This window comes from Arachis hypogaea, chromosome 18 (assembly GCF_003086295.3).
Source record: "Arachis hypogaea cultivar Tifrunner chromosome 18, arahy.Tifrunner.gnm2.J5K5, whole genome shotgun sequence".
NCBI lineage: Eukaryota > Viridiplantae > Streptophyta > Magnoliopsida > Fabales > Fabaceae > Arachis > Arachis hypogaea.
The window spans coordinates 19,279,999-19,306,927 of NC_092053.1; the positions used below are offsets into that span (position 1 = coordinate 19,279,999).

At 32.8% G+C, this 26,929-nt stretch overlaps 1 protein-coding gene and 2 long non-coding RNA genes across 6 annotated transcripts; 2 read left to right on the forward strand and 1 right to left on the reverse strand.

The window, feature by feature from the left end:
• Positions 1-3,068: 3,068 nt before the first annotated feature.
• Positions 3,069-3,777, forward strand: LOC140181612 (uncharacterized). Its single transcript, XR_011876584.1, has 2 exons — positions 3,069-3,320; positions 3,464-3,777. It is a non-coding gene; the product is annotated as an uncharacterized lncRNA (long non-coding RNA).
• A 1,359-nt stretch (positions 3,778-5,136) lies between these two features.
• LOC112772580 (uncharacterized) lies at positions 5,137-6,662 on the forward strand. The gene is made up of 2 exons (XR_003187570.3): positions 5,137-5,627; positions 6,425-6,662. It is a non-coding gene; the product is annotated as an uncharacterized lncRNA (long non-coding RNA).
• Positions 6,663-10,705: 4,043 nt separating this feature from the next.
• LOC112771150 (pentatricopeptide repeat-containing protein At2g01510, mitochondrial) lies at positions 10,706-17,852 on the reverse strand. Of its 4 annotated transcripts, XR_003186934.3 has the most exons (5): positions 17,202-17,852; positions 11,959-14,168; positions 11,563-11,847; positions 10,972-11,197; positions 10,706-10,831 (listed from the first exon to the last, which is right to left on the reverse strand). XR_003186934.3 is itself a non-coding variant. In XM_072225876.1 (2 exons), the coding sequence occupies exon 2, from the start codon at positions 14,133-14,135 to the stop codon at positions 11,955-11,957; it is 2,181 nt and encodes a 726-aa protein (XP_072081977.1). In that variant the 5' UTR covers positions 14,136-14,168; positions 17,202-17,852; the 3' UTR covers positions 11,862-11,954. The 4 variants fall into 4 exon arrangements, 2 of the variants coding, with proteins under 2 accessions (XP_072081977.1, XP_072081978.1); XR_011876708.1 differs by having other exon boundaries at positions 10,706-11,197; XM_072225876.1 differs by lacking the exons at positions 10,706-10,831; positions 10,972-11,197; positions 11,563-11,847 and having other exon boundaries at positions 11,862-14,168.
• Positions 17,853-26,929: the final 9,077 nt, after the last annotated feature.

The window sequence follows — 26,929 nt, forward strand, 5'->3', positions numbered from 1 at the left end:
AGTCACTAAACCTCCTAGGTTAAGGTTAGGAGCTCTGCTTATTTTCATAGATTAATAAAAGTACTACTATTCTATTCAATTCGTGTGTGACTCTATTCTAAGATGTATCTTCATTCTTCAACCTCATGAATGGAATGATCCGTGACAATCATCTTCATTCTACATGGGTTCAGTGTGAGTCCTTAACCAGACATCACTGAACCACTAGCTTGATTATACATCTCTTAGACGGCTAATCCACGACTTCGTTGGGGACTTCTCGAGACACCAGTTCAGCCGAGGTATGGGGAGATTAAGGTCTTTGTGGTAGAGGCTAGAACCAAAGGCGCAGCATTCTCTGATCCGGAAGATTCGACCTTGTCTGTGGCTTTTTGGGTAGGATCATCAACGGGGTGAACTGCAGGAGCTTCACCCTCATTCAGATTGGGCGCACACTAAACCTGGCGTTCGGCCTGAGAGAGGAAGATTGGCGGCCATCAAACCGGCGTTGATCAATTACAGCCTGCCATGGAAGGAATCACCACAGTTGGAGAAAGATAGTACGAAAGGTTGATCTAGAAGAATGAAGCATCTCCGAAGCCTCAACCGTTCTCTTATCACTGGTTTCACTCAAATTAAGTAATTTCAACCCTATTCCTGTTTTATGCATTTATCTCAACAAACTATCTTGTCTAATCGCCTGACTAAGATCTACAAGGTGTCCATAGCTTGATTCAAAACAACAATCTCCGTGGGATTGATCCTGACTCACCTCAGGTATTACTTGAACGACCCAGTGCACTTGCTGGTTCAGTTGTGCGAGTTCTTATTTCGCGCACCACCTCCATTGCAGGAAGAACAATTGGAGATAAAGTGTATGACATGACGAAATGGTAGCCTAATTTCTTGCAATTCTTCACCAATAGACTACACAACCAACACTAAAAGTAAGCCTCACTTGGACTCTAATTTCTTACAATTTTTATATTTATTGCATGTACATTTTTCAATTTAAAACAAGAAGGCGTTATACTTTAAGCCCTTTTAACTACAATAATTTAACAGATTAGCAACGAATTTTTGTGAGAAATTTGTTTTGTCACTAATTCATCACTAACTAGCGAGAAATTAGCGACGCACTAATGACAAACTTAATGAACGATCACAAAATATCCAAACTTGAGAATAACGACTGATTAGTGAGAGATTCACGAGTAAGTTTGTTTCTCGCAAATTGATTTATGTAGCTAAAAATGAGCGAGGAAAGTTTTCTCGCTAATTTGTCACAAAATAATTAGCGAGTGACAATGTTCTAGCAAATCAGTCACTTGGGGTTCAATCGAATAAAAGTAAAGTAGCGAGGGATACTGTAGTCGTTGTTTCGTCGCAAGTGTTTGATATACAATTAGCGATGAATAATTCACACACTAGTTCGTCGCTAAATAAAATTTGTGAGAAATGGGATTTAGTGAGGAACATTCCTATTTTCTTTCCTGAATCCTATTAGAATCCAAGAGAGAAATTGGAGAGGAGCCCCCACTCTTCGGAACTTTTTTCTGACATCACAAGTATATATCATCAGATTGTTCGCTCGCTAATTCGTCACAATGACTTAAAATGCATTTTGCGACGGACAATTTCCTAGCTAATTTGTCACCAAAGTTTTTATTATTTAGCAAGCAAGTAGTTTCTCGCTAATTTATCGCATAACATTGTAAAATTCAAAATTAGGGTAGCGACAGAATAATTAAAGTCCAAAAGTCATGACTAATAATTAGCTAGCTAATTTTTAATAACTAATAACTTACAATATTCTACCAAGATGTTAATTCTAAAAAATTTCACAAACAACTCAAATCAAAAGCTTTTTCTTAAAAGAGATTTTTTTCAATTAGATCACAAATTTGTTGTTATTTTTAATGAGAAGTTTGTTGTTAATTTGAATTGAAGTTTTAAATTAGTATAATTTAAAGGCAAGTTTAAAAATTTAATATTTTTAGGAAATGAGAGCATAATATTGATAATTTTCAATCACAAAATATACTAGAAAAATATATAATAGATAAGATAATTAAATTGTTATATATGAAGATATTTGCATATGATCATACAAGTATTATGAGAATTATTTTGGAATTTATACAAACCCACTTTTATTGGCAAAATACCATATCTCATACATACATACATACATACATACATATCCTTACTATTTTTAGTTTTTCATGATATTTCTTAACTCAATAAGTCATGAATTAATTTGTGGTGGATTGGAGTTCTATTTAACAGTTTGTCATTAGCCAATAAATTATTGCATATACAAGATGAGATTCGAATGCTGAATACTTATTTATTATTTGTTTATATGATATATATTGTTTTATAAATTATAAAGGATTTTTTTATAAATAAATAATTTAAATATTTTATTTACCAATATACATAATTTGGAGCTAATTTACGAATTTTCATTTTATTACGTGGAAGTTGATGTACTCTACATATTTCATTTACAGTGTAAACGAAATATACTCATAAATAATTCGTTTACAGTGTAAACGAAATATGACTATTGTAATTATAAAAAATTTCATTTTACAGGTATAAAAATATATTTTTATTACTATTCAGATCTACCTTAATTTATATCTCATCTATATTTTAAAATTTAAATTAATAACTTTGTCACGTTGTTACTTTACAAGTGGGAACATTTCAATTAAGATGGGAGATAGACGGTTTTAATGGGCGGTTTTAACTCAAACCTATTTAAACACGTAATTTTAAAGTGTCTATTTAACAAGGTTTTAAAAATTGGACTGGACCAGCCGATTCAACCGGGTTAACTGAAAACAAATTACCAAGCCGGTTCAGTTAACCTCCAAAACCATCCTTCAAAAAACTTATAAAAAAACGGTCAAACCGGTGATTAACAATGAACCGGCCAAATCGGCCGGGTTTTTAACTGTACCAGTTTTTTACTTATGGATCTGAAACTGCGCCATTTTGACGCCAAAAAAAACATAATTAAACGAGCCCAACCCACTTACCTACATAGCTGACCCGGTAACCTAATTCTGCAACCCCTTATGCAAACGGCAAGACTTCAATTCTCTCACTCACCAGCCACCACACCTCAACTCTAATTTCACTTCCAAGTTCCAATCTTCATCAGTTCATCCAACTCCAACGAAGGCCACCGTCCCTCCCAATCTACCACAATCGACACCACATTAGAGTTGCTGTCATCGGGCAGAAGGACCTCCAACGGGCGGTGTCATCGGCGGCGTCTGGGCATCTGAACTCCGAAGCTTCCATGGTCGGCGTCGTCTGCTTGTCTGGTAAGCTTCTTTGTCAACGTCGTTGGGTATCTGTTCTGCCGCCGTGACCTAGACGCCTACTTTCGTCTCTGTCGCAGTGAGTTGTACTGGTTTTTTCAACTAATTTTTTTTATTTTATTAATGAACTATATGAATTGATGCAGAGTTCTTTATTTGGTTAATTATATGGATTGATGCAGAGTTCTGTATGTAATGGCCGCTGTATGTAATTCAATTTTGGATTATTTGGTTAGTTAATTATTTGGTTAATTTTATGTAACAGCTGTTTTACTGGTTTTTCAATTTTATATTCTGAATTTTGAATGCTGAATAAAATTTTGATATAATTGTAGATTCTGAATGGCTGTAATTCTGAATTTTGTTGTAATTGTTGTAATGGCAGGAGTTTTATTGATATGTGGAAGTACTGTTTGTCATATAGCTACAATTGGGAATAAATAAATTTTATTTTATTTTATTTCTTTTCTTAATCAAATTTTGGAAGTCTCTAGTTAGGTTTGGAAGGGACTAATATTGTTGTTGGCTCATGATAATTTCGTGATCAACATAAATTCCTTTCTGAATTTGAGTTTCTGATGCTTTATTTATTTTTTAATTTTTGCTGCCTCTCTTGATTAAAAGAAACCACTATTGGACAAAAAAAACGGATATTTAGTTTTGGGGATACCTTAGCTTTTGTCCAATGAAATAGTTTGCATTGCTTACAATTATTTGACTAATTAATTATATGACAACATCATCTTAAAATTGAGCTCTCCTTATAATTGCTGCATATGGAAGCTGTAACAATCAATTGTCGTGGCAATGTATTGTTCAATGAATCTAGGATTAAGATGAGCTTATGAATAAGATTAAGGAATAAATATTTGGTCAGTCTTTTGCTATTAAGAAAACTCAGTTTATTGCTGTTATATATTGAATTTTTTTATAATTTTATTATATATTTAACTAAACCGGTTCAATTAAGGTTCGACTCTGATTGGACTATTAAATTAGTTACTTCACTAGTTCAATGATCGGTCTGATTCTCGCAACTTTGCTATTTAAATCGTAGTGATCAAGTCACATAATTTAAAACTGTCATTACATTATTTTTTTAGAAACCATCTCATTTAAATTAGTACTCAACAAAATAAAAATTTAAAAATTTAAAAATTTTGATAATCAAAATTTAAACTATTATAATTTAAACTTAAAAATTTTAATAAAATTTGAACGAAATAATCTGAACTTTTCAAATAATAGAGTACATGAAAAACCTTGTAAAATTTGCTATTTAAATTGGCAGTTTTAAATTATGTATTTAAATGGGCAGTTTTAAATTACGTAATTTGAGTTAAAATTGTCCATTAAAACTGTCTATCTCCTATATTAATATTTTTATTTGGAGAGTAACAACGTGAGAAAGTTATTAATTTAAAATTTAAAATATAGATGAGATATAAATTAATTAAGGTAGATCTAAACAGTAACAAAAATATATCGAATTTTATTTTTTAAATCGGTCAAAATTATATTTTTAATACCGTTTTATAATTTTAAAAACTTATATTTTTATATCTATAAAAATTATATTTTTATAATTACAAGTACTCATATCTCATTTAAGAATTAACTATGAGCATGTTTCTTTTACACTTAAACGAAATATGTGGATTACGTCTCTTTCAAGTATCACGTTTCTTTTACATTGTAAATGAGATATATAATAAAATGAAAATTCGTAAATACGCTTCAAATTACAAGTAAATAAAATATTTAAATTATTTTTTATAAAAAAACTAATTATAAAATATAAAAATATTTTTAAATATTTTGGTGGCTAATCTGGAGGAAAAAAAAGAAATCTAGATCCTCAACCAGGTCGGGCCATAACTCAATCACCAGACCCGACTCGATGAGGTTTCGCACTTCTCCAAATGTTAGTTAGGGCACCCAGCGGCAGCACACAAGGCTACACAGTCACGCACCCTCTTCTCTAGCACGTAATGAGGCACAACCCTGACCTGAACCCCCTCTTCTCTCAGCACGCAGCCACACACCCTCAGCCCCCACCTCACGCACGACGCCACCGTTTCCCTCTCAGCCCTCTCTCTCTCTCCCTGTCTCTCACCATCCACCATCACTACTCACCAGCCTCAATGGCGATGACACCAGTGGCTGCAAAGTGCGACGGCGCTTCTCTGCTCCCTGCCACCATCACTCCATCAGTCAGCCGCCACCTCTGCTCTACTGCCTGCAGTCGTCTTCTTCTTCTTTGCCCCTGGTCGTCTTCTTCTCTTCTCTGACCTCTGTTCTCAAGCTCAGGTAAATGATTAATGTTCTGATTATTGGAACTTCTGATTATGGGGTTTTGATTATTGCTTTGATTAGATTTTGATTATTTTTCTGATTAGTATTTTGATATTGTTTTGACTTCTGATTACCAGTCATGTTATTTTCTTTTTTTTTTCTTGAAAAAAATCATTAGTGTTGGTATTTTGGTGTTCTGATTCTTATTCTGATTACTAGTAAACTAAATATTTGTTTTGATTATTACTTGTTTTTTTTTTTTTCTGATATGTTCTTAATTTAATTGATGCGATTATTTTTTCTTAACTTTGTTAATATGGTTATTGTTCTTCCTGTTTGTTCTAATTTATACTTAATAACTTAATCTTATTGTTAATGCTGATGATTTATTTCTAATTATTCTGTGACACACCCCCATGTTATAATAGACGACAATTGGGCTTGAAGTTTGGACAATGTATAGCTCACTACAGTGCTTTTCTATGTGCCGAATTTCTACTTTTTATTTAGCTTAAATAGTAGAGAATGTTGCAGAAAAGAGCAAGGAATTGACCTCTTGTAAGGGTGAAATCAAGACCTTCAAGTTAACTGAGGCTCTCAAGAACAAGATTTAACTAGTTTTGAAATTAGAATGCTCTGGTGGAGCCAGATTAAATTGCTAGTTTTGAAATTTGCAAACAATACAACTGCTCAAGATTCATTAGTAAAATATGCCAATTTAGTGATGTCGGAGTTGAATCCAAAATGAACATGATTGGGTACGCTCACTCGACTTATCCTACTGATATTATTTTTCTGTGATATTTTTGCAGTTTGATGATAGTATAAGTGACAACATTAGTGAGACTGAAGGTGGAATTGGTGGACATGTTCTTTGTGCAATTGATATGTCAAGTCTAAGGTGTTTGTATTTTTCATTTTTTTTAATTTCAATGTGTAAAGAGCAACTAAGATGTGTAATGTATAATGATTTTATAGAAGCATGATTATATTTGGACAGCCATATTGAAATATCTCTAAAGAAATGAGTGAATACTTATTTTTACATAATATTGTAACTGAGCCTTCTTTATTAGTTTACTGATTAAGTCATGTTTTTTAGAGCTATTTAATAGATAGAATAGGCATTTGATCAAACCCAAAGACTTGGTTATTATTAGGTTAAGCTTCAATACCTAATTTCTTTAAACATGGTTTGAACTTTTTTAAACATGTATAATTTTGAAATAATTTTATTTGTTTGCGTTATAATTTTTTAGTTAAATCACTAAAATAAGAAAATAATGAGGTTTATTTCAATATAGCGACAAAATTGGTATTCTAACTAATATTTTGTGAAACATTAATGACATACCTGCTATTGATGATGGTGACAAATTAAAGACTCCATTGCGACTGAAACATTTGTGATATACATATCAATTTGTTACTAGTTTAAAAGGAAATTGAGATAGTAATAGTTTTCGTTTAGCGACAAAATTTCTACAAATTTGATTAAGGATTTTCAAAAATTAGTTATAGATTTGCTACAAAATGTGACAAATTTGTGATCATATTAGCGGACAACTTGCAACGAGTTAGGTTTGGGAAAATTTTTCGCTAATTAGTGTCAACTAAGCATTCCATTTTGTCTATGAAGTTAGCTTGCATTTAGCAATGAGTCTGCTGTAGTAGAGTTTGTTGCTAATTAGTGACTACTGTTTAGACTATTTCTTCTATGAAATTAGCTTTTACTTTAGTGATAGATTTGTGACTATCTATTCGGTTGCTAGCGACTGTTGTTTGCCGATCTGCGACTTGAAATTAGCGAGAAAAGCATTAGTTGCTAGGCGGTAGCTAATCTGTCACTAAATTATATTTTGCGTCAGATTGGCGATGATTTTACAATTCTTTTTGTGGTAGTTAATCAGCCATATTCTTGTATTGTTGGTTCAGTTATTTATTCATAACAGTATAATGTTATGATCCTTTCAACTCCAAATTTATTTGTGGCATCTCTACAGTATTTTAATTTTCTATTTTATTTTAAATATAATACTCAAGAATATTGTATATCCATCAAAACAAAAATGTTTTCAACAAGTTCTAAGATGAGACACATGAAACAAACTAAATTGTGTAATATAATTACATAAAGAATAGGACATCTGTGAACTCAACATTATTAAAGCAAGGAGAGTAATCCATCAATCAGAAAATAAAATAACAAAATGACGAAATTTAATTTTTATTAAATTTTAATATTGTATCATCTGAATAATTTTTTTTATTAAAGTTTAAGTAAAATAGATCCATATCACACACTCTTTAAGAATTATTTTCATTTTATACATACAAATTATAAACATTTCAATTTTCCAAAAAGAAATAACTAGCCAAAAATGTTATGTAAAGGAGAAGGGTGTTCATAGAATACAGAGGAATTTTATGACAATTACTAATAAGAAACAAAAGCAATATTGCATGAAATATAGGAAGGGCCATAAAAAAAACTCTCCTCTTCCCCGCAACGGGTAACGAAAACTTTGTATCCACGGATTTTTAAAAGATTAAAGAAAAAATCGAAAAAGAAGATTTAAAAAAAATAATCCTCAAGGTAATATATGTGCTTCAATATTAAATGTAATCTTGCTGATTAAATTGTATTAAAAATCAGGGTAATATATGTTCTCTTTATCAATTATAACAACAACATTAGTACTGGTCTTTTTTAAAAGAACGAACTTAAAAAAGAAAATATAACAATTAAAATAAAGATATTAAAATGAGTTAAAGGCAACATCAAAATTATATGAATTGCTGCAAGTTCTTTTTTAATATCTACATTGCATATTCAAAACACACCTACACACATACGTATGTCACAAGAGGCACAAGTTAGTTGTTTACACAGCAGTTTACTAATTTTGTAATTCAAATTCAATAATGGCACAAGAGGCGGACACACTGAGCCATTTTGTTTAATTATCCTTAACTCTGTTTGAAAACAACAACAAACATAAGTAATAGTGCTTCTTTAGCAACAACACCCACAATCATCTCATCAATCACTAAAAATAATTAGCACCCTCAACAACATTCTTGCTATAATAATGGTTCCAAACTTCTTCATCAGTATTCCTTTGTCTTCAATTACCACACTCCATCAAAGTCGGAAGACACACACATACAAGAGGCACACACACATTGAATAAGATCACAGAAGACTTACTGGAAGGAGGAGCGGCGAACGGCGAAGAGGCTGACGGACAAACCACAACTAAGACGGGCCAAGATGCTGCTGCAGCGGTGATGAAGACCGGCAAGATCTTGCTAGAGGCGGCAACAAAAACCGGAATAGAAGCGGCTACGAAGACCGGGCTGGAGGCGGCGACGTTCAGGCTGCAGCAAGAGAAAGCGACGACGATTCTGCCTCGGCCCTCATACGAGGGATGACGACGATTTTGCGGTGAGATTGTGAGAGTGAGACACGGTGGCGGTAAGAGGAGAGGATCGTGGCGGTGGAGGGGAGGAGGCTGGCGGACAACAGTGAGACTAGAGTCGGAGAGGTGTGAATTTCTGAAATTGTGAGAGGATTTGGAAGTGAAGAGAGTACAGGCTTGGTAAACATTTTTTTTATCAAATATATTTAAGTATAAAAATATTTTGTAGTTATTTATTATATAAAAAATTTTTAAATAAATATTTTTTAAAAAAATATAAAGGCTAATTTTTAAAAATAATGTTATTTTATTTTTTTGGTATTTTTATTTTAATTATTAAAAATTTATCAAATATATTTTAATAGTTTATTGACACCAAAATAAACTATATAAGAATAATGACCTTGTAAAAAAGGGCGATAGAATTAGAGTTTTTCTTTCTCAAAACTAAGATATATATATATATATATATATATATATATTATTATTATTATTATTATTATTATTAGAGTAAAATATATTTTTTGTTCTTAAAGTTTGTCAAAAATTTTAAAAATACTCCAAAATTTTATTTTCTCTAAAAATTTTTTTAATTGCACCAAATATACTTCTGACAGCTAAATTTTCAAAAAAAATTAGGACTAATTTAGCAATAATACATTATAACTATCTCTAATTTGCTTGTGTTGGGTTATTCTTATAAAATTATGGCTGAATTGATCCTAAGTTTTTTGAAATATTAGTTGTTAGGGGTATATTTAATACAAGTCAAAAATTTACGGGACAATATTGAAACAAAATAACTCATGAATATTTTTAAAACTTTTAGCAAACTTCAAAAACAAAAAGATACTTTACCCTTATTATTATTAAGTATTAATCGTAGTAGTAAGTTGGTCAATGAATTGCTGCACGCACAGAACGGAATTCAAACCCTCAACACTTGGTTAAACGGATGAGTAAGCTGACCATTCGATCAATCCAAGTTTGTTATAGTAGTAGTATACTTAGTAGTGGTATTGTTATAAACACTGCACTAAAAATGTCACTTCTTGCAGGCCTAGTATGGTCATTTCGTGGGCATTTGGCTAGAGATACAATGTAAATTCATTTTGTGGAAGGAGACCGCGAAATGAAGTTGTGCAAATTTAAAAATCTTTTTCAGCCAATTGTATTCTAATAATAAATAATTTTGTTATTTATTTAAAAAACGGCAAATAAATTGCCGAGTTCGTAGAGCCCTAATACTACAACCTTATTACAAACAAGAACACAACAGAACCCTGATACCATACGAAGTAAGAACATAACCTTATTAAAAAGACATTATTGTCTAGGAATTGAAATGAAAAATGAAGACCCTGATACTAAAAATACAGCAAAAATTTATAGGACAGATAAAGCAAGAAGTATGAGGGGATAAAAAAAAAAGGTTTATGGACATATGGTGAATTCCAAAGGAACACTAACAATGGTATCCGAAAAATCATCTCTTTGTCCTTCAAGAGAGTAATATGCAAGAACATGATATGGATGCTTCATGCTTTATTACTAAAAGGAATCAACTCAACAACCAAAAGACCACAACTCGAAGAAGAGACACCATGACCTTGCACCCAAAAGTATCTAAAAGAAGATAGGAACATCGCGGCAATGGCTAGGGCACGCTCGGAAAAAAAGAAACTTTAATTAAAGAAGCATTGTTATAAGTTAAGCTCCGATAAACGGAACATACTAACATAATATTAGAGCTGATAGAATGTGTTGATCATTTATTTCTTCACGAATTCTGTGCCCCTGTAGTTTCATTAAGGGTACCGGTTAGTATAGGACATGTAAATATGAGTGACTAATATGGAATTTAATTATATAACAATATGATAGAATGTGAGGTTTGAATTTCAGAATTGAAAATGATGCATTAGTGTATTATTTACCCAACATTGCAACCATCTCGTAGTTGATTAGACTCATTGTAGAAGTTAAATGCCTGAAACACTTAGTGGGGGAGATCAAGAATCTAGATTTTTCAATAAATAAAAGCATTGGTACTGTAAATGAAATTTGAAGAGTTAAGGTTCAATAATACTCAGGTCATCGGGTGTTGCATCTTCATCTCTGATAAAGTTATCGACAAATTCTCCTTTCATTTTTCCTTTACCACTGCAAGAGAACAAGAAAATATTCTCATATAGAACATTTTAGTAATTTTTTGCAAGTATCTCTCAAATGTAACAAAGTACAGGATGTTACCATCTTGGCAAATTTTGCAAAAATTTGACACCGCAAAAGATGTTACAGGAACCAATAACCAAACGGCTCATACATGAATAACAATATTCTCATAAATTGCATGATATAGGTCACTATCAACTATAAAATATGAAAAATAATGAAGAATAAAATTCTATATTAATGATGTCTAGCAATAACTATAATTGAGCTACCAAGAGAGAAAAAAGAAGCAAAATTAACTTTATCTTTCACACTATGCTTTTGGTATATCCATGAACATAATTCAAATTTACCTTAAGAGACAAGCAATTACCACTGCCACAAGATTGAGTTACATGTAGACACAGCACATGTCACAAAGAACCTCGAGTCTGAATCGAGCAGGTTTTACATGTCACAAAGAACCTCTAGTCTGGATCAAGCAAGTTTTGGAGATTTGATAGTTTTCTTGACTCTCTTTCTTCAAGGTCCATTCTTGGTTAATGAATTCAAAGAGTATACTTGCTTCCTAGTCCAACACATTGTGTCGTCCCAAGAAATTTTCTAAAGGCATTCCCGTGCTATACAGCTATTCCAATCTATTGAGTCCACGTTTACATAAAGATTTAATTTTTCCTTCTATTGCCAACACCATTCGATTTCAAAACAATTAAATTCATAGGATATCATTATCTGGATTAAGACTTTACCAATGGTCCTTGCAAGAGCACTTCCCACCAGAGAAATGGTGGAATTTATTTGAATCTCTCAGAATGATTGTCCTTTCAATATGGACTGATGCAAATTTCATAAACATATGGCAGTCATTACAGACACGTATATTCTTTATGATCCTGATAGGTGCAATTCCATTGGGCCTTCTGATTAAAGCAAAAGCAAGAGCTAGTTTCTCACTGTGGTATGAGATGGATTTAAATTTTTCTTCCTGTCCCACATTATGCAGAACAATGTTTGTATCTGGATTATACCCAATTTGTTGCAATATTGAAATCAATTTGTTCAATTCATCATAGATTTGTTTCACTGCTGGATGATTACGATCTTCTGAAACAAATTTATGGACTTCAATCCCAACTTCAACCAAACTATAAGCAGCAAACTTTTTTGCATTGTTTTTATTCATGAGAGATCGTACATCACCTACTTTTTCCCATCTCCCGCAAGCAGCGTATAAGTTGGAAAGCATAATATAAGGTCCTGCATTATGTGGATCCAACTTGAAGAGATGACCAGCTGCCAATTCTGCATTCTTGATGTCACCCTTCTTTGCACAAATAGAGAGTAAGGTGGACCAAATGAGGTAATCTGGTTCATTAGGCATGCATTTGATCAAATCCACAGCTTTATCAACACTGCTAGAGCGACCAATGAGAGTGACCATACACGCATAGTGATCCAATGTTGGTGTCATCCCATGTTCACTTATTGAATTAAAATATTCATGTCCTTTTGCGACCATGTCAGCATTAATACAAGCAGATAATACACCCACAAAACTAATGCTATCAGGTTTGATATTTTCCTGAAGCATCCTTTCATAAAGAGCCAACGCTTCATGTGGTTGACCATTTTGTGCATAACCATGGATCATAGAATTCCAAGTAATCACATTTCGAAAATGCATTGTCCCAAAAATGTTCCAAGCATCCAAAGTAACTCCACACTTGCAGTACATATCAACAAGAGCACTTGACACAAGCATGCTATGATCAACACCCATTACTATTACTTTTCCATGGACAACCTGACCATGACACAAAGAAGCTAGCTTGGCGCAGGAGCTGACCACACTTGAAATGGTGTAACTGTCAGGTCTAACGTCTCTACGGAGCATGTCGCCAAACAACATCAATGCATCCTCTTCTCTTCCATTCTGTGCATAACCAACTATCATTGTTGTCCAACAAATCTCATCCTTTTTAGGTATTTCACTGAACATCTTCCTTGCATCATCCACATGTCCACACTGAAAGTAAGCATTGATAACAATTGATGCTGTAACTTGGTCAGGTTTCAAACCCAATAACTTCATCTTATTAAACAATCGAATGCACTCATCATGATTTCCCAATTTGACATATCCAGAGATCATAAGATTCCAGGAAACAACATTTTTATGTGTCATTCGATCAAAAAACCACCGTGCCCTATGAATATCACCACACTTCGCATAGACACCAGTGATAGCATTCCATACAAAAGTGTTATCCCCACAACCACTAATAACAACTCTCCCGTGAATCTGCTTACCAAGCTTCAAATCCAAGAGCATAGAACATGCTTGCAATGCATTCACATAGGAGTACTGGGTGAGCTGAAACCCATCTTCTTGCATCCTCACTAAAATCTTCAATGCCTTGCCTGAATGCCCATTAGTTGCAAAACAAGCAATCAAGGTGTTATAAGAAACGGAATCACGAACAGGCATTTGATCAAAGACAGTGCACAAATCCTCAACCAAACCCAACTTAGCATAAGCAGAAAGCAAGGCATTCCAAGAATAAACATCTCTGTGGGTCATATTATCAAACAGGTCTCGTGCATAGGAGAGTTTGCCGCATTTGGCAAACAAATGGAGAAGCTGGTTGTGGATGAAGGAGTCTTTGGGTTGGAAAAGGTGAAGTTGCATGTGAGACTGCAATCTCTTGGCTTGAACAAAGTCATTTGCTCGAACGCAGTGAAGGACATGGCGCGTATAGGAATCAGAAGTAGCAAGGCCGCGAGAATACAAAAAATCAATAGCTTGTCTAAGATTTTGTTTAGCCATTGAAGAAGAAAGTGCAATGCCCAACCTTTCAAAAATACGACTAGCTTTAAGATGTTGACATTTTGGGGGGTGACTCCTTGAATGGCTCCCAAGTGGCATGCTCCTATTGCTCCTGCATCAATGCCCTTCTTACTGAAAAGTTTGAAAGAAAATCCAAAATGAATTCAAAGGACAGTAGGTGCAATGATATCTGTCATGCTCATAATTAACATGCTCTGACTTTTGTTTGGACATATATTGTAATGACTCAACTTTTAGCATGTCATTATTATACCAAAAGTAAGACGTTACTGACCTGTTTTCCTTTATTATCTTTTTAATATTGAGCCTTTACAGCGTTATCGCGTTTCAGTTTTTAAAAAGATTCCAAAAAAATTTTGTTTTTATTAACTTAAACCATATATCAAAGATCACCAAGTAATACTAATCATATAAATACTAATAACAATAAATGTTATACAAGTAATTCAAAATAAAATTGATATAATACCTATTCCTCTGTATAGAATAAAAATCTTAATCAACAAGGCGAGGAAACTCTACGAAAACAACAAGAAATATAAGTAAAGTCCTACTAATTGTCTGTGGTTTCATACTGAGTCTTCGAACCTGTGTCACTAAAAGGTTGGAAATTTATGGAGGTGAGAACAAATCACACTTTCTCAGTAGAGAATGAGAATGCCGTAAAAGTAATAATTGACATTCAAAAAATTAACTTTACTTATAAAACCATTTTTGTCAAACCTTTGGAAATACCTTTTAATCTTACTTTAGATAATTAATTACTTTTTTAATTTTCTAAAGCCAAGATTTGTCATATTGAATATCTCTCAGCCACAACAACAGTTATTACTCATCTCAATTCCTTCACAAACTACTAGCACAAGTAAGAAACTCAATTCAACACAAACAAATCACAATAAGATAAACAACACAATCACAAAGAAGTAATACAAGCAAACACAACCAAATGCAAATGCGCAAACATTATGATGCATGTCTGTCCTAAGTAGATCATGAACTCACGTGTCGGTTTACACCCTATAGCCCGACATTACCTAGGAACAAGTCCCAGATATGGTTTCTCATTTTGTTCTTCGTGCATACATGTCGGTGGTTAAGAATATCACTCCTTCATGACTACCGACAGTCGGCGCAAAGCTCGACCCCATAATATACGCACAAGGGGAAACAGTGATCCTCAATTCGTGGGTGTCCCCAAGATCAACACACAAAACAGAGATCCTCAGTTTGTGGGTTTCCCCGAGATCAATACACAACAAAACAGAGATCCTCAGTTCGTGGATTTCCCCGAGATCAGTGCACACAAAACAGAGATCCTCAGTTCGTGGGTTTTCCCGAGATCAATACACACAAAACTGAGATCATCAGTTCGTGGGTTTTCCCCCGAGATCAACATACAACTGTTCGTGGTTTATTCCCATAATTAATGATTATCAATTCGTGGATTTTTCCCGCATATAAAACGAATAACAATATATAGGTTTCTCCGAGACCAATGATCATTCAGTTCGTGGGTACTTCCTGAATTTAACCAATTATCAGTTTGTAGGTTTTCCCTGTAGTTAAACAACTAACAGTTCGTGGGGTTTTCCTGCCTTTTATCGTTTTTCATTATCCTTTCTAAATCTCAACAATCCACATATCAATTCTTCATTCTCTTTTTCCCTTTGAATTCTTAACATTTTTCTTTAAACCTTTCTTAATTTTCTCAGCCATTCATCCATAAAAATCTTAACCATCAAATCATTTCATAATCTCTACTTTAGCAATCTTAACTGAAACCAACTTTAAAACTATTTTTCAGTTTAATTCTCTATCAAAAGACTCAAGAAAATCATTTATTTTAAATTCATTAAATACTTTTCAAAACATAACCCTCTCATTAAAAGTAATCAAATAAAACTCTTTCTCAAGTTTACTAATGTCCCAAAAACTCAAAGATCATCTCTCTTTACCATTTAAATTCAGATGTTATAAATTCACCAAGCTCCTCAAAAGGTAATCCTTTATTTCAAGCCCAAAACATAACTCTTTTCATCTTGAATCGAACTCAAAACATAGTTCCTTTCTTAAATAATTCAAACTCAAAACATAAACCTTTTCTTGGAAAATCAAATTTAAAATAGTATAATTCTTTTTTTTTTAAACTAAATAAAACTCAAATAATTAATTTTCCAAATCCAAATCTTCTAAAATAACTTTTTAAATAAAACCTCAGATTTTATAAAATTTCGTCAGCACCTTCTCTAAAACTCGGACTTAGCCACCCTTACAGGTTACCTTTTTCTCAACAATTCATCCACCTTTTCTCAACAATTACCAAATAGGAGATTCTTAATCAATCAAAAAATTCACAATTCGCAATAATTAACAATTCAATCATAATCCGCAATTCCCACATAATCCATCAATCCAACTTCCATCTCATCAATTCATAACTAATTTCCCAAAACCAATTCTCAATCAGTCACCAACCAAGTCCACTACCGTTACCATATATCGAATAACTAGCTCATCAACAACCAATTCAATATAATTCATTAAAGATCAGAATTTCAATTCATTCATCACAACCATCAATAACTCAGGCACAACCACAACCACATCCAGCTTCAATCATAATTCAGAATAATCACCACAACTAACTTTTTTCAAATACTTTTCATTCAACAATTAACTCATCATATTTCAATTTAGTAACAATTAAGCAACCTTACACTCCAAATTTTGTATCTAAGCCTAGGAGTCTAGGACTCTTCCAATATCACAATTCCAACTTCCATTTCATTAAACAAAGTTATTAAAATCAGTAGTATAGCTCCAAGAACTCGGAATCAATAATTCACAAAATTACACATACATATTCATAATAGTTCATCAACTTCCAGCAGAATTTTCAAGCATACCCTCATCATCATCAAATCACATAACCAACAGAAATAATCATCCTCAAACACAGCCACAAATCAATCTCATCACAATTTCATCACATTCAATCATATTCACAATCACCAACAACCTAAATTTCGTCAATTTTCATCAATTAATCAAATAAGACATTTATAAATTATTTGCAGTTACTCACTAAATCTCAATGGCATCCATAAATTAAAACAGTTAATTTTAAAATAAATCCCCAACCTCCGAGCGTCGAAATTAGAAGAAAACCGAAACCGCTTGGGGCGGCAGTGGCTGAGCTAGCGTAAACAGCAGCAGAAACAGGGGTTGAGCCAAAGGACAGTGGCTCCAACCCTCGTGAACTCTCTCTTTCACTGCGGCTGGGCTTTCCGACAGCAACGGCTTCTGACCACAACACGACAACCTGGCGCGGCGGAGGAGCGCGACGACGGCAGCGATTGCTTCGGCGCAGTGACGATGACTTCTTCCTTCTTTCCCGCGAGCTCGACGGCTTCACTCTCTTCTCCTCGACGGCAGCGAGCTCGCAGAAACGGCTGGACGGCGACGGATCTAACAGGAACGGGACCCTCGGCGGCGCAGGACGCGACGGAGCTGGCAGCGGCAGAGCGCGACGGCTCCCCTTCTTCCTCGCGTCGTCCCTGGCTCGCGGCACTCTCTCCTCTCGAACGGGTCTGCTCGACAGCGGCGGCAAAGAGCACGGCGGTACATCGTCCTACTCTCTGCAACGGCGTCGACGGCGTATTCCAGGACGGCGGCAGTGATGAAGGAAGGGGGTGGCGTCGCTGAATTAGGAATTGAGGGTGAGTTGTGTTGTGCGTGTGTGTGTGTTTGCCGTGAGAGATGAGGGCTGTGAGCATAGTTGTAAGAATCGGACCGGTGATCGAACTGGTTAGGTTATTAGTTTATTGGTTTATTGATTTAACCGATAAATCGCTGGTTGAACCGGTAAAATCGGTTTCACATGAGTAAAAAATATAAAATAGTAAAAAATTTAGTAAAGTGATAATTAGGTTCTTGAAATTTTTTACTTCGGATTAATTAGTCCTTGAAAAAAATAAAGTATCAATTTGGTCCTTTACGACAGTAAACCATGGATACGTTATGTCCCTCTATCAATTTATTATGTGAAATTTAATAGTGATGTTTATATATCTACTAATTAATCCTAAGTCAAAATCTTCGAAGACATACTACTTAACTTAATATTTTAAAAAATTTAAAATAAATATATTAACTAACATTTTAATAATAGTATAAATCCTAAAGAATTATATATTAAAAAAAAGGTGAGTATAAAACTAAAATTAAATTAAATAAATATAAAACAATTCAATTATGTATATATATATATTAACTAGCACATAAAGTATAAAAGTGACAAAGCAGCTTGGTGGCATACCTTGTTGAGTGCAACAAAAGAGACATGAGTTCGAGTCCTGCTCTGGAGCACCGAAGATCTGCGAGGGAAAGGAGCATAGGAGTAATGTTCGAGCCTACCATGAGGCGCTGGACGGCTGGAGCACCGTAGACCTGTGAAATGCTGGGAGCACCATAGGATCGGCCGGTTCGCGCATTTGTATCGAACCGACCGGTTTTAGCCGGTTTCTGACGAATCGTCCGATTCTTGCCGGTTTAATTGCGTGTTCGGTCCAAACTATAAATCGAATCGGCCAGACCACCGATTTTTCAGTCGAACCGGCCGGTCCGGTCCAGTTCTTACAACTATGGCTGTGAGACTGAGTGCGAGAGAGAGAGAGAGGAAGGGGGACTAGGATTTCTCAATTTGGGAAATTAGGCTCTGAATTTGGAAATTTAGAATTAGAAAGTAGAAATTTTACAAAGACTATAAAAAAGATATAATAAATATAAAATAAAAAAATATAAATAAGAAATTCTAGTATTATTATTTACTATAATTACTATCACAATATAATTAATATATTAATATTGTAGTATAAGAAAGAGAGAATAGTATAAGAGAGAGAAGAGATTATTGTTATTGATTGATTGTAGTATCTGCGGAGGCTTAACCTCCTATTTATACACATAAGGGATCTTCATTTTTAACTTTTAATTAATGCTCCTTTAATATTCTTCATTCTTGGAATATGAGCTCCACATAGAAAATGGGCATCCACGTCTCATTCTTATCACAATACTCCCCCTTAGATGACCATTTAGGATTATTGCCTCGTTAAAATCTTACTAAAGAAAAATCCAGTGGGAAAAAACTTTAGTGAAGGAAAAAAAGTACAATATCCTTTAGTGATGGGGACTGCCTCATTAAAAACCTTGTCAAGAAAAACTCAATGAGAAAAAACCTGACCAAGGAAAAAAGAGTACAGTCTCCCCCTCTTGCCGACATTATTTTATATCTCGAAATCGGCGCATCCCAATCTGATGTACCAATCTTTCAAAAGAAGATTTTGGGAGTGACTTTATGAATAAATCTGCCAGATTATCACTTAAGTGGATCTGTTGAACATCAATTGTCCCTTGATTTTGAAGATCATGAATGAAGAAGAATTTGGGAGAAATATGCTTTGTTCTATCACCTTTGATATATCTGCCTTTAAGTTGAGGAATACATGCTGTATTATCTTCAAACAGGATAGTTGGAGCTATCTTCTGATCAATCAGTCCACATGATGACAGAATATATTGGATCACACTCCTTAGCCAAAAACACTCGCGACTAGCTTCATGTATCGCTAGTATTTCAGCATGATTAGAGGATGTTGCTGCTATCGTCTGTTTCGTGGACCTCCATGATATAGCTGTACCACCATATGTGAATAGATATCCTGTTTGAGATCTCCCTTTATGTGGATCAGACAAATATCCAGCATTTGCATAGCCAACTAATTGTGAGTTGGATCCATAGGGATAAAACAATCTCATATCAACCGTTCCATGAAGATATCGAAAGATCTGTTTGATTCCACTCCAATGTCTTCTGGTTGGAGAGGAACTATATCTTGCTAGTAAATTCACCGCGAATGATATGTCAGGTCGCGTATTATTAGCAAGATACATTAGCGCTCCAATGGCACTAAGATATGGTACTTCAGGACCAAGGATATCTTCATTCTCTTCTTTAGGACGGAATTGATCATTTTCTACATCTAAAGATCTTACAATTATTGGGGTACTTAATGGATGTGACTTATCCATATAAAATCTTTTCAAGATCTTTTCTGTGTATGTTGTTTGATGAATAAAGATCCCATTTTTTGTATGCTCGATCTGTAGGCCGAGACAAAATTTAGTCTTTCCAAGATCTTTCATCTCAAACTCTTCCTTTAGAGTTTTTATAATTGTTGGAATCTCTTCAGGAGTTCCAATGATATTTAAATCATCAACGTACACAGCAATAATAATGAATCCAGATGCAGTTTTCTTTATGAAAACACAGGGGAAGATATCATCATTCTTAAATCCATTTTTGGCCAAATACTCAGTAAGACGATTATACCACATTCGTCCAGATTGTTTTAGACCATATAAAGATCTTTGCAATTTAACTGAGTATAATCCTTGTGAATATTCATTGGATGGTTTAGATATCTTTAGTCCTTCAGGAACTTTCATATAGATATCCCGATCTAATGAGCTGTATAAATAGGCTGTTACCACATCCATTAAATGCATATGCAGTTTATGATATGCAGATAAACTGACCAAATAACGTAATGTTATCGCATCCACTACAGGGGAATACGTTTCTGCATAATCTATACCGGGCCTTTGTGAAAAACCTTGTGCCACAAGTCGGGCTTTATAGCGCACAACTTCATTTTTCTCATTTCGTTTTCTCACAAATACCCATCGGTATCCAACAGGTTTTACATCTTCAGGTGTACGGACTACAAGTCCAAAGACTTCACGTTTTACAAGTGAGTCTAATTCAGTCTTCATGGCTTCTTTCCATTTTGGCCAATCATTCCTTTGTCGACATTCTTCGACTGATCTTGGCTCAAGATCCTTACTTTCATGCATGATATTTAATGCCATATTATATGCAAATATTTCATTAACAATTGTCTTATTTCGGTCCCATTTCTCTCCTGTAAAGACATAATTTATCGAGATCTCATCATTTTCACAATTTTCAGGTACCTAAACGTCTTCTGGCGTTAAAATTATATCAGAATTTTGGACAACTGCAGGTGTCTTTACTGTGTCTTTTTCAACAGGAATAGTATTTACCTCTTTTCTCTTTCGAGGATTTTTATCTTTGGAACCGACAGGCCTGCCACGCTTCTGGCGTGTATTTGCTTCAGTGGCTATTTGTAATAAATATATAGGATTCCTACCCATATTTGGACCGTTTGGTATATTACTTGAACCAGCTCCGGTGTTATTGTGAGTATCTGTATAATATGTAAAAAATTCATTATTAAGATGAAAATAATGTAATTTGATAATTCAAGGGTACACTCAAGAAATAAATTATACATAATTCGTACATACTAAGAATCAAGTAACATAGATATATCGTAAAAAATAATTCATATTAAATGATAAACTAACAACATAAATTTATTAATGGGAAGTATAACTTAGAGTACCTGATACAGAGTATTGTTGAGGGGGTATATTTGTGATATCTTATAATGGTGTTGCTGCCTCTGTTCTTCACTCATATTTTGTCTTCGTTGTCTGCATAGTTTTGCCAAGTTCGTCGACCACTTCCACTTGAATCTTCCATTAGTATGTTGTCAACTATAATTAATCAAAGAAATATATAAAAATAGGTTTACACTTTTATTTAATGACGAAAAATAAATTACAGTAGGTTTTACATTATATTTAGACGAAGTGAGAAGAATGCAGGAGAAGATGGAGAAAAAATAAAGGAAATTTTTTCTATTATGGAGTAACCAGTGAAGTGAGAGAGATTAAGAGGAAAAATTGGTATCCTATTAGTTATTATAGATGAAGATGAAGATTAAGTAGTGGAAATTCTGTAACTGATGCAGTAACGTGATGTGAGAGAAATTAACGGGAGAAATTATATTGATGTGAGAGTGGAATTCTGTAACTGGAAGTAAGTTATTAAAAAGGATAAAAATGAAAAAAAATATTGGACACCAAAATGGGTTTTCCCATTATATATTGTTATAGATATGAGAATAAATATAATAAATATTTTGATAAATTTTAAAGGTAGAGTCATTTTAAAAATCAGATATACTTTAATAAGAATATTTAAAAATATTATTTATCAATATATTGCTAAGTTTAATTAATTATTTTTAATTTAAATTATAAAATAAACGGATTAATTATACTTTAAATAAAAAATATCAATTATCTAATTTAAATCATTTAACTCTTCATTATTTTTTTATTATCAAAAATTTAATTTCAAATTATATAAAATAACTAATTTCAATAAAATTTTTATAAAAATATTAATTAACTTAAATTCTAAATGTTTATAAAATCAATTTAATCATTTTTAATAGATTATTTTTAAAAATAAAAAATTTGAATTAAATTATAAAACATTCATAGTAAAAATTACCTAAATTAAATTATGCAACTCTTTCTTATTTTTTAATTACTGAAATTATGTAAAATATTCAATTATAATAAAAGTTATATAAAAATCATAATTAATTTAAATTTTGATTATTATAAAAATTACATATTAAGTTCTAATTACTTTTAAAATTCAAAGTATTATAGAATTTTATTTAATTATCTTTAGTAAAATAATTTTCTTAAAATAAAACTCTCAACAAAATATAATAAATTAAATTTTTCAAAAATTCAGATTGTTACATATATGTGGCATGTTATGTTCTCCAATCAAATACATAGCTGCCAATTGGCAATGAAAAGCTATACTGCCAATTGGCAATGAAAGCTATAGCATCTTAATAAGTTGCAATGCAGCAACATCGATTCATGTTAAAGATATGTATAGTATTTTACAATGCATCAAGTGCTGATGCTAGCTTTATACTGCTGTTTATAAAAGACTAATAAAAAAAATTGTTCATTGTTTATTTTTATAGAAATTAATTCACACCTATGGTTGTATTACATTATAATTATATTACCTGTCACTTCAAAATTTGAAAATTTGAAACTAACAATTTATATGTTCATAATCATTATACTGACATGACTTAATTAGTCAACAACTTTTAATTTTAAAAACAAAATCAAACATGTATGTTTGCTTTAGGAAAAAAAGGCTTCACCCCCTTTATTTATCTTATCTCATTCTCCTTCATCGTGAACCCAACACCAGCTCCATCGACTGTGACATCTTAACTTCAGACTTGGCAACCTCCACAAGTACGTCGAAAGGAGTACATTGCCACCAAATTGCTCATCGGAAACATCATCATTGGCTTTGAGGAGATGAAGGAAAAGATGATGTAGAAACGCGAAAGTTGGCCATGTGCTTACCTATATTTCAAACAAAACCCCATTGAATTTTATGAATGTAAAGATTATCGCATATCTCTCTATCTATCCATATCCACATAAGGATTATCTATCCACCTTCAATCTTCGTTATTTCTATCTAATATGTATCTATCTATCTAATTATCTATGTAGGGTAATATTTACCTCTACTGCATGAAGAACAATTAGAGATAAAGTGTATGACATCACGAAATGGTAGTCTAATTCCTTGTAATTCTTCACCAATAGATTACACAACCAACATTAAAAGTAAGTCTTGTTTGGACTCTAATTTCTTACAATTTTTATATTTATAGCATGTACATTTTTCAGTTCAAAACAAGAAAGCATTATACTTTAAGCCTTTTTGGTTCAGTTATTTATTCATAACAGTATAATGTTATGATCCTTTCAACTCCAAATTTATTTGTGGCATAGACAGTATTTTAATTTTCTATTTCATTTTAAATATAATACTCAAGAAAACAATATATCCATGAAAACAAAAATGTCTTTAACAAGCTCTAAGATGAGATGCATGAAACAAATTTAATTGTGTAAGATAATAACATAAAGAATAGGACATCTGTGAACTCAACATTATTAAAGCAAGGAGAGTAATCCATCAACTAGAAAATAAAATAACAAAATGATGAAATTTAATTTTTATTAAATTTTAATATTGTGTCATTTAAATAAGTTTTTTTATTAAAGTTTAATAAAAATAGATCCATATTACACACTCTTTAAGAAATGTTTTCATTTTATACATACAAATTATAACCATTTCAATTTTTCAAGAAGAAATAACTAGCCAAAAAAAGTATGTAAAGGAGAAGGGTGTTCATGGAATACAGAAGAATCTATGACAATTACTAGTAAGAAACAAAAGCAATATTGCGTGAAATATAGGAAGGGACATCAAAAAATCCTCCACTTTGATAACGGAGACCCTGCATCCACGGATTTTTAAAAAATTAAAGAAAAAATCGAAAAAAAGATTAAAAAACAAATAATTCTCAAGATAATATATGTTCTTCAATATTAAATGTAATCTTGCTGATTAAATTGTATTAAGAATTGGGGCAATATATGTTCTCTTTATCAATTATAACAACAACATTAATACTGGTTGTTTTTAAAAGAACCAACTTAAAAACAAAAATATAACAATTAAAATAAAGATATTAAAATGAGTCAAGGCAACACTAAAATCATATGAATTGTTGCAAGTTCTTCTTTAATATCTACGTTGCATATACAAAACACACCTACACTGCTACACACATATGTATGTCACAAGAGGCACAAGTTAGTTGTTTACACAGCAGCTCACTAATTTTGCAATTTAAATTCAATAATGGCACAAGAGACACACACTAAGCCATTTTGTTTAATCATCCTTAACTCTGTTTGAAAACAACAACAAACACACGTAATTGTGCATCTTCAGCAACAACATCCACAATTATCTCATCAATCACTAAAGCTAATTAGCACCCTCAACAACATTCTTGCCATAATAATGGTTCAATCCTTTTCATCAGCATTTCTTTGTCTTCAATTACCACACTCCATTAAGGTCAGAAGACACACACACAAGAGGCACACACACATTGAATAAGATCACAGAAGACTTACGGGAAGGAAGAGCGACGAATGGCCAAGAAGCTGATGGACATGCTGCGACTAAGACCGGCCAAGATCTTGCTGGAAGCGGCAACGAAGACCGAACTAGAAGCGGCGACGGAGACCGTGCTGGAGGCGGCGGCGATGTTCAGGCTGCGATGAGAGAAAGCGACGACATTTTTGCCTCGGCCCTCAGACATGGGAAGATGACGATTTTGCAGTGAGACCGTGAGAGTGAGAGACGGTGATGGTAAGAGGGGAGAATCATGGCGGTGGAGGGGAGGAGGGTGGTAGATGGCGGTGAGAGTAGAGTCAGAGAGGTGCGAATTTCTGAAATTGTGAGAGGATTTGAATTTTGGAAGTGGAGAGAGTACAGGCTTGGTGAGCTTCTCCATCTTTTTTGGAGTTGTCTTTCTAGAAGAGAAAGTTAATTTTATGTTGGAATAATTAATGTAAATTTTTTTGTATTTATCAAATATATTTAAGTATAAAAATATTTTGTATTTATTTATTATATAAAAATTTTAAATAAATATTTATTAGAAAAATATAACTTATAATTTTTAAAAATAATATTATTTTATTTTTTTAGTATTTTTATTTTAATTATTAAAAATTTATCAAATATATTTAATAATTTAGTGACACCAAAATAAACACTAAAAGAATAACGGCATGGCAAAAAAGGGCGATAGAATTAGAGTTTTTCTTTCTCAAAACTAAGAGATATATATAATAGAGCCATTTATTATTATTATTATTATTATTATAGTAAAATATATTTTTTATTCTGAAATTTTGTGAAAAATTTTAAAAATATCCCAAAATTTTATTTTATCTAAAATTTTTTTTATTTGTATCAAATATACCTCTAACAGCTAAATTTTCAAAAAAATTAGGACTAATTCAGCAATAATACATGACAACTATATCTAATTTTCTTGTCTTGGGTTATTCTTATTAAATTGTTGCTGAGTTGATTCAAAATTTTTTGAAAAATTAGCCTTCAGGGGTATATTTAATACAAATCGAAAACTTATGGGATAAAATTGAAACAAAATAACTCTTATGAGTATTTTTAAAACTTTTAGCAAATTTCAAAAACAAAAAATACTTTACCCTTATTATTATTAAGTAGTAATAGTAGTAGTATACTATATTTTTTTGTTGCCCGTGATATCCCCCAACCCGATAGGCCAAAGACTAATACGTCACGAATCTAAGCTCCATTTACAAGTATGCAACTGGCCAATGAGTTGCTGCACGCACAGAACGGAATTTGAACCCCCGACACTTGGTTAAACAGATGAGTAAGCTGACTATTCGACTGATCCAAGTTTGTTATAGTAGTAGTATATTTAGCAGTAGTATTGTTATAAACACTGCACTAAAAATGCCACTTCGTGTGCACCAGGCCTGATATGGTCATTTCGTGGGCATTTGGCTGGACATGCAATATATATTCATTTTGTGGAAGGAGATAGCGAAATGAAGTTGTGCAAATTTAAAAATCTTTTCAGTCAAACGTATTTTGATAATAAATTATTTTTTGTTATTTATTAAAAAAAAAGCGAAGAAATTGCCGAGTTCGTAGAACTCTAATACTAAAACCTTATTACAAACAAGAACACAACAAAACCCTGATACCATATGAAATAAGAACATAACCTTATTAAAAAGACACTATTGTCTAGAAATTGCATTGAAAAATGAGGACCCTGATACTACAAATACAGCAAAAACTTACAAGTCAGAAAAAGCAAGAAAAAGTATGAGGGGACAAAAAAAGGTTTATGCACATATGGTGAATTCCAAAGGGACACTAATAATGGCATCCAGAAAATCATCTCTTTTTCCTTCAAGAGAGTAATATGCAAGAATATGATCTGGATGCT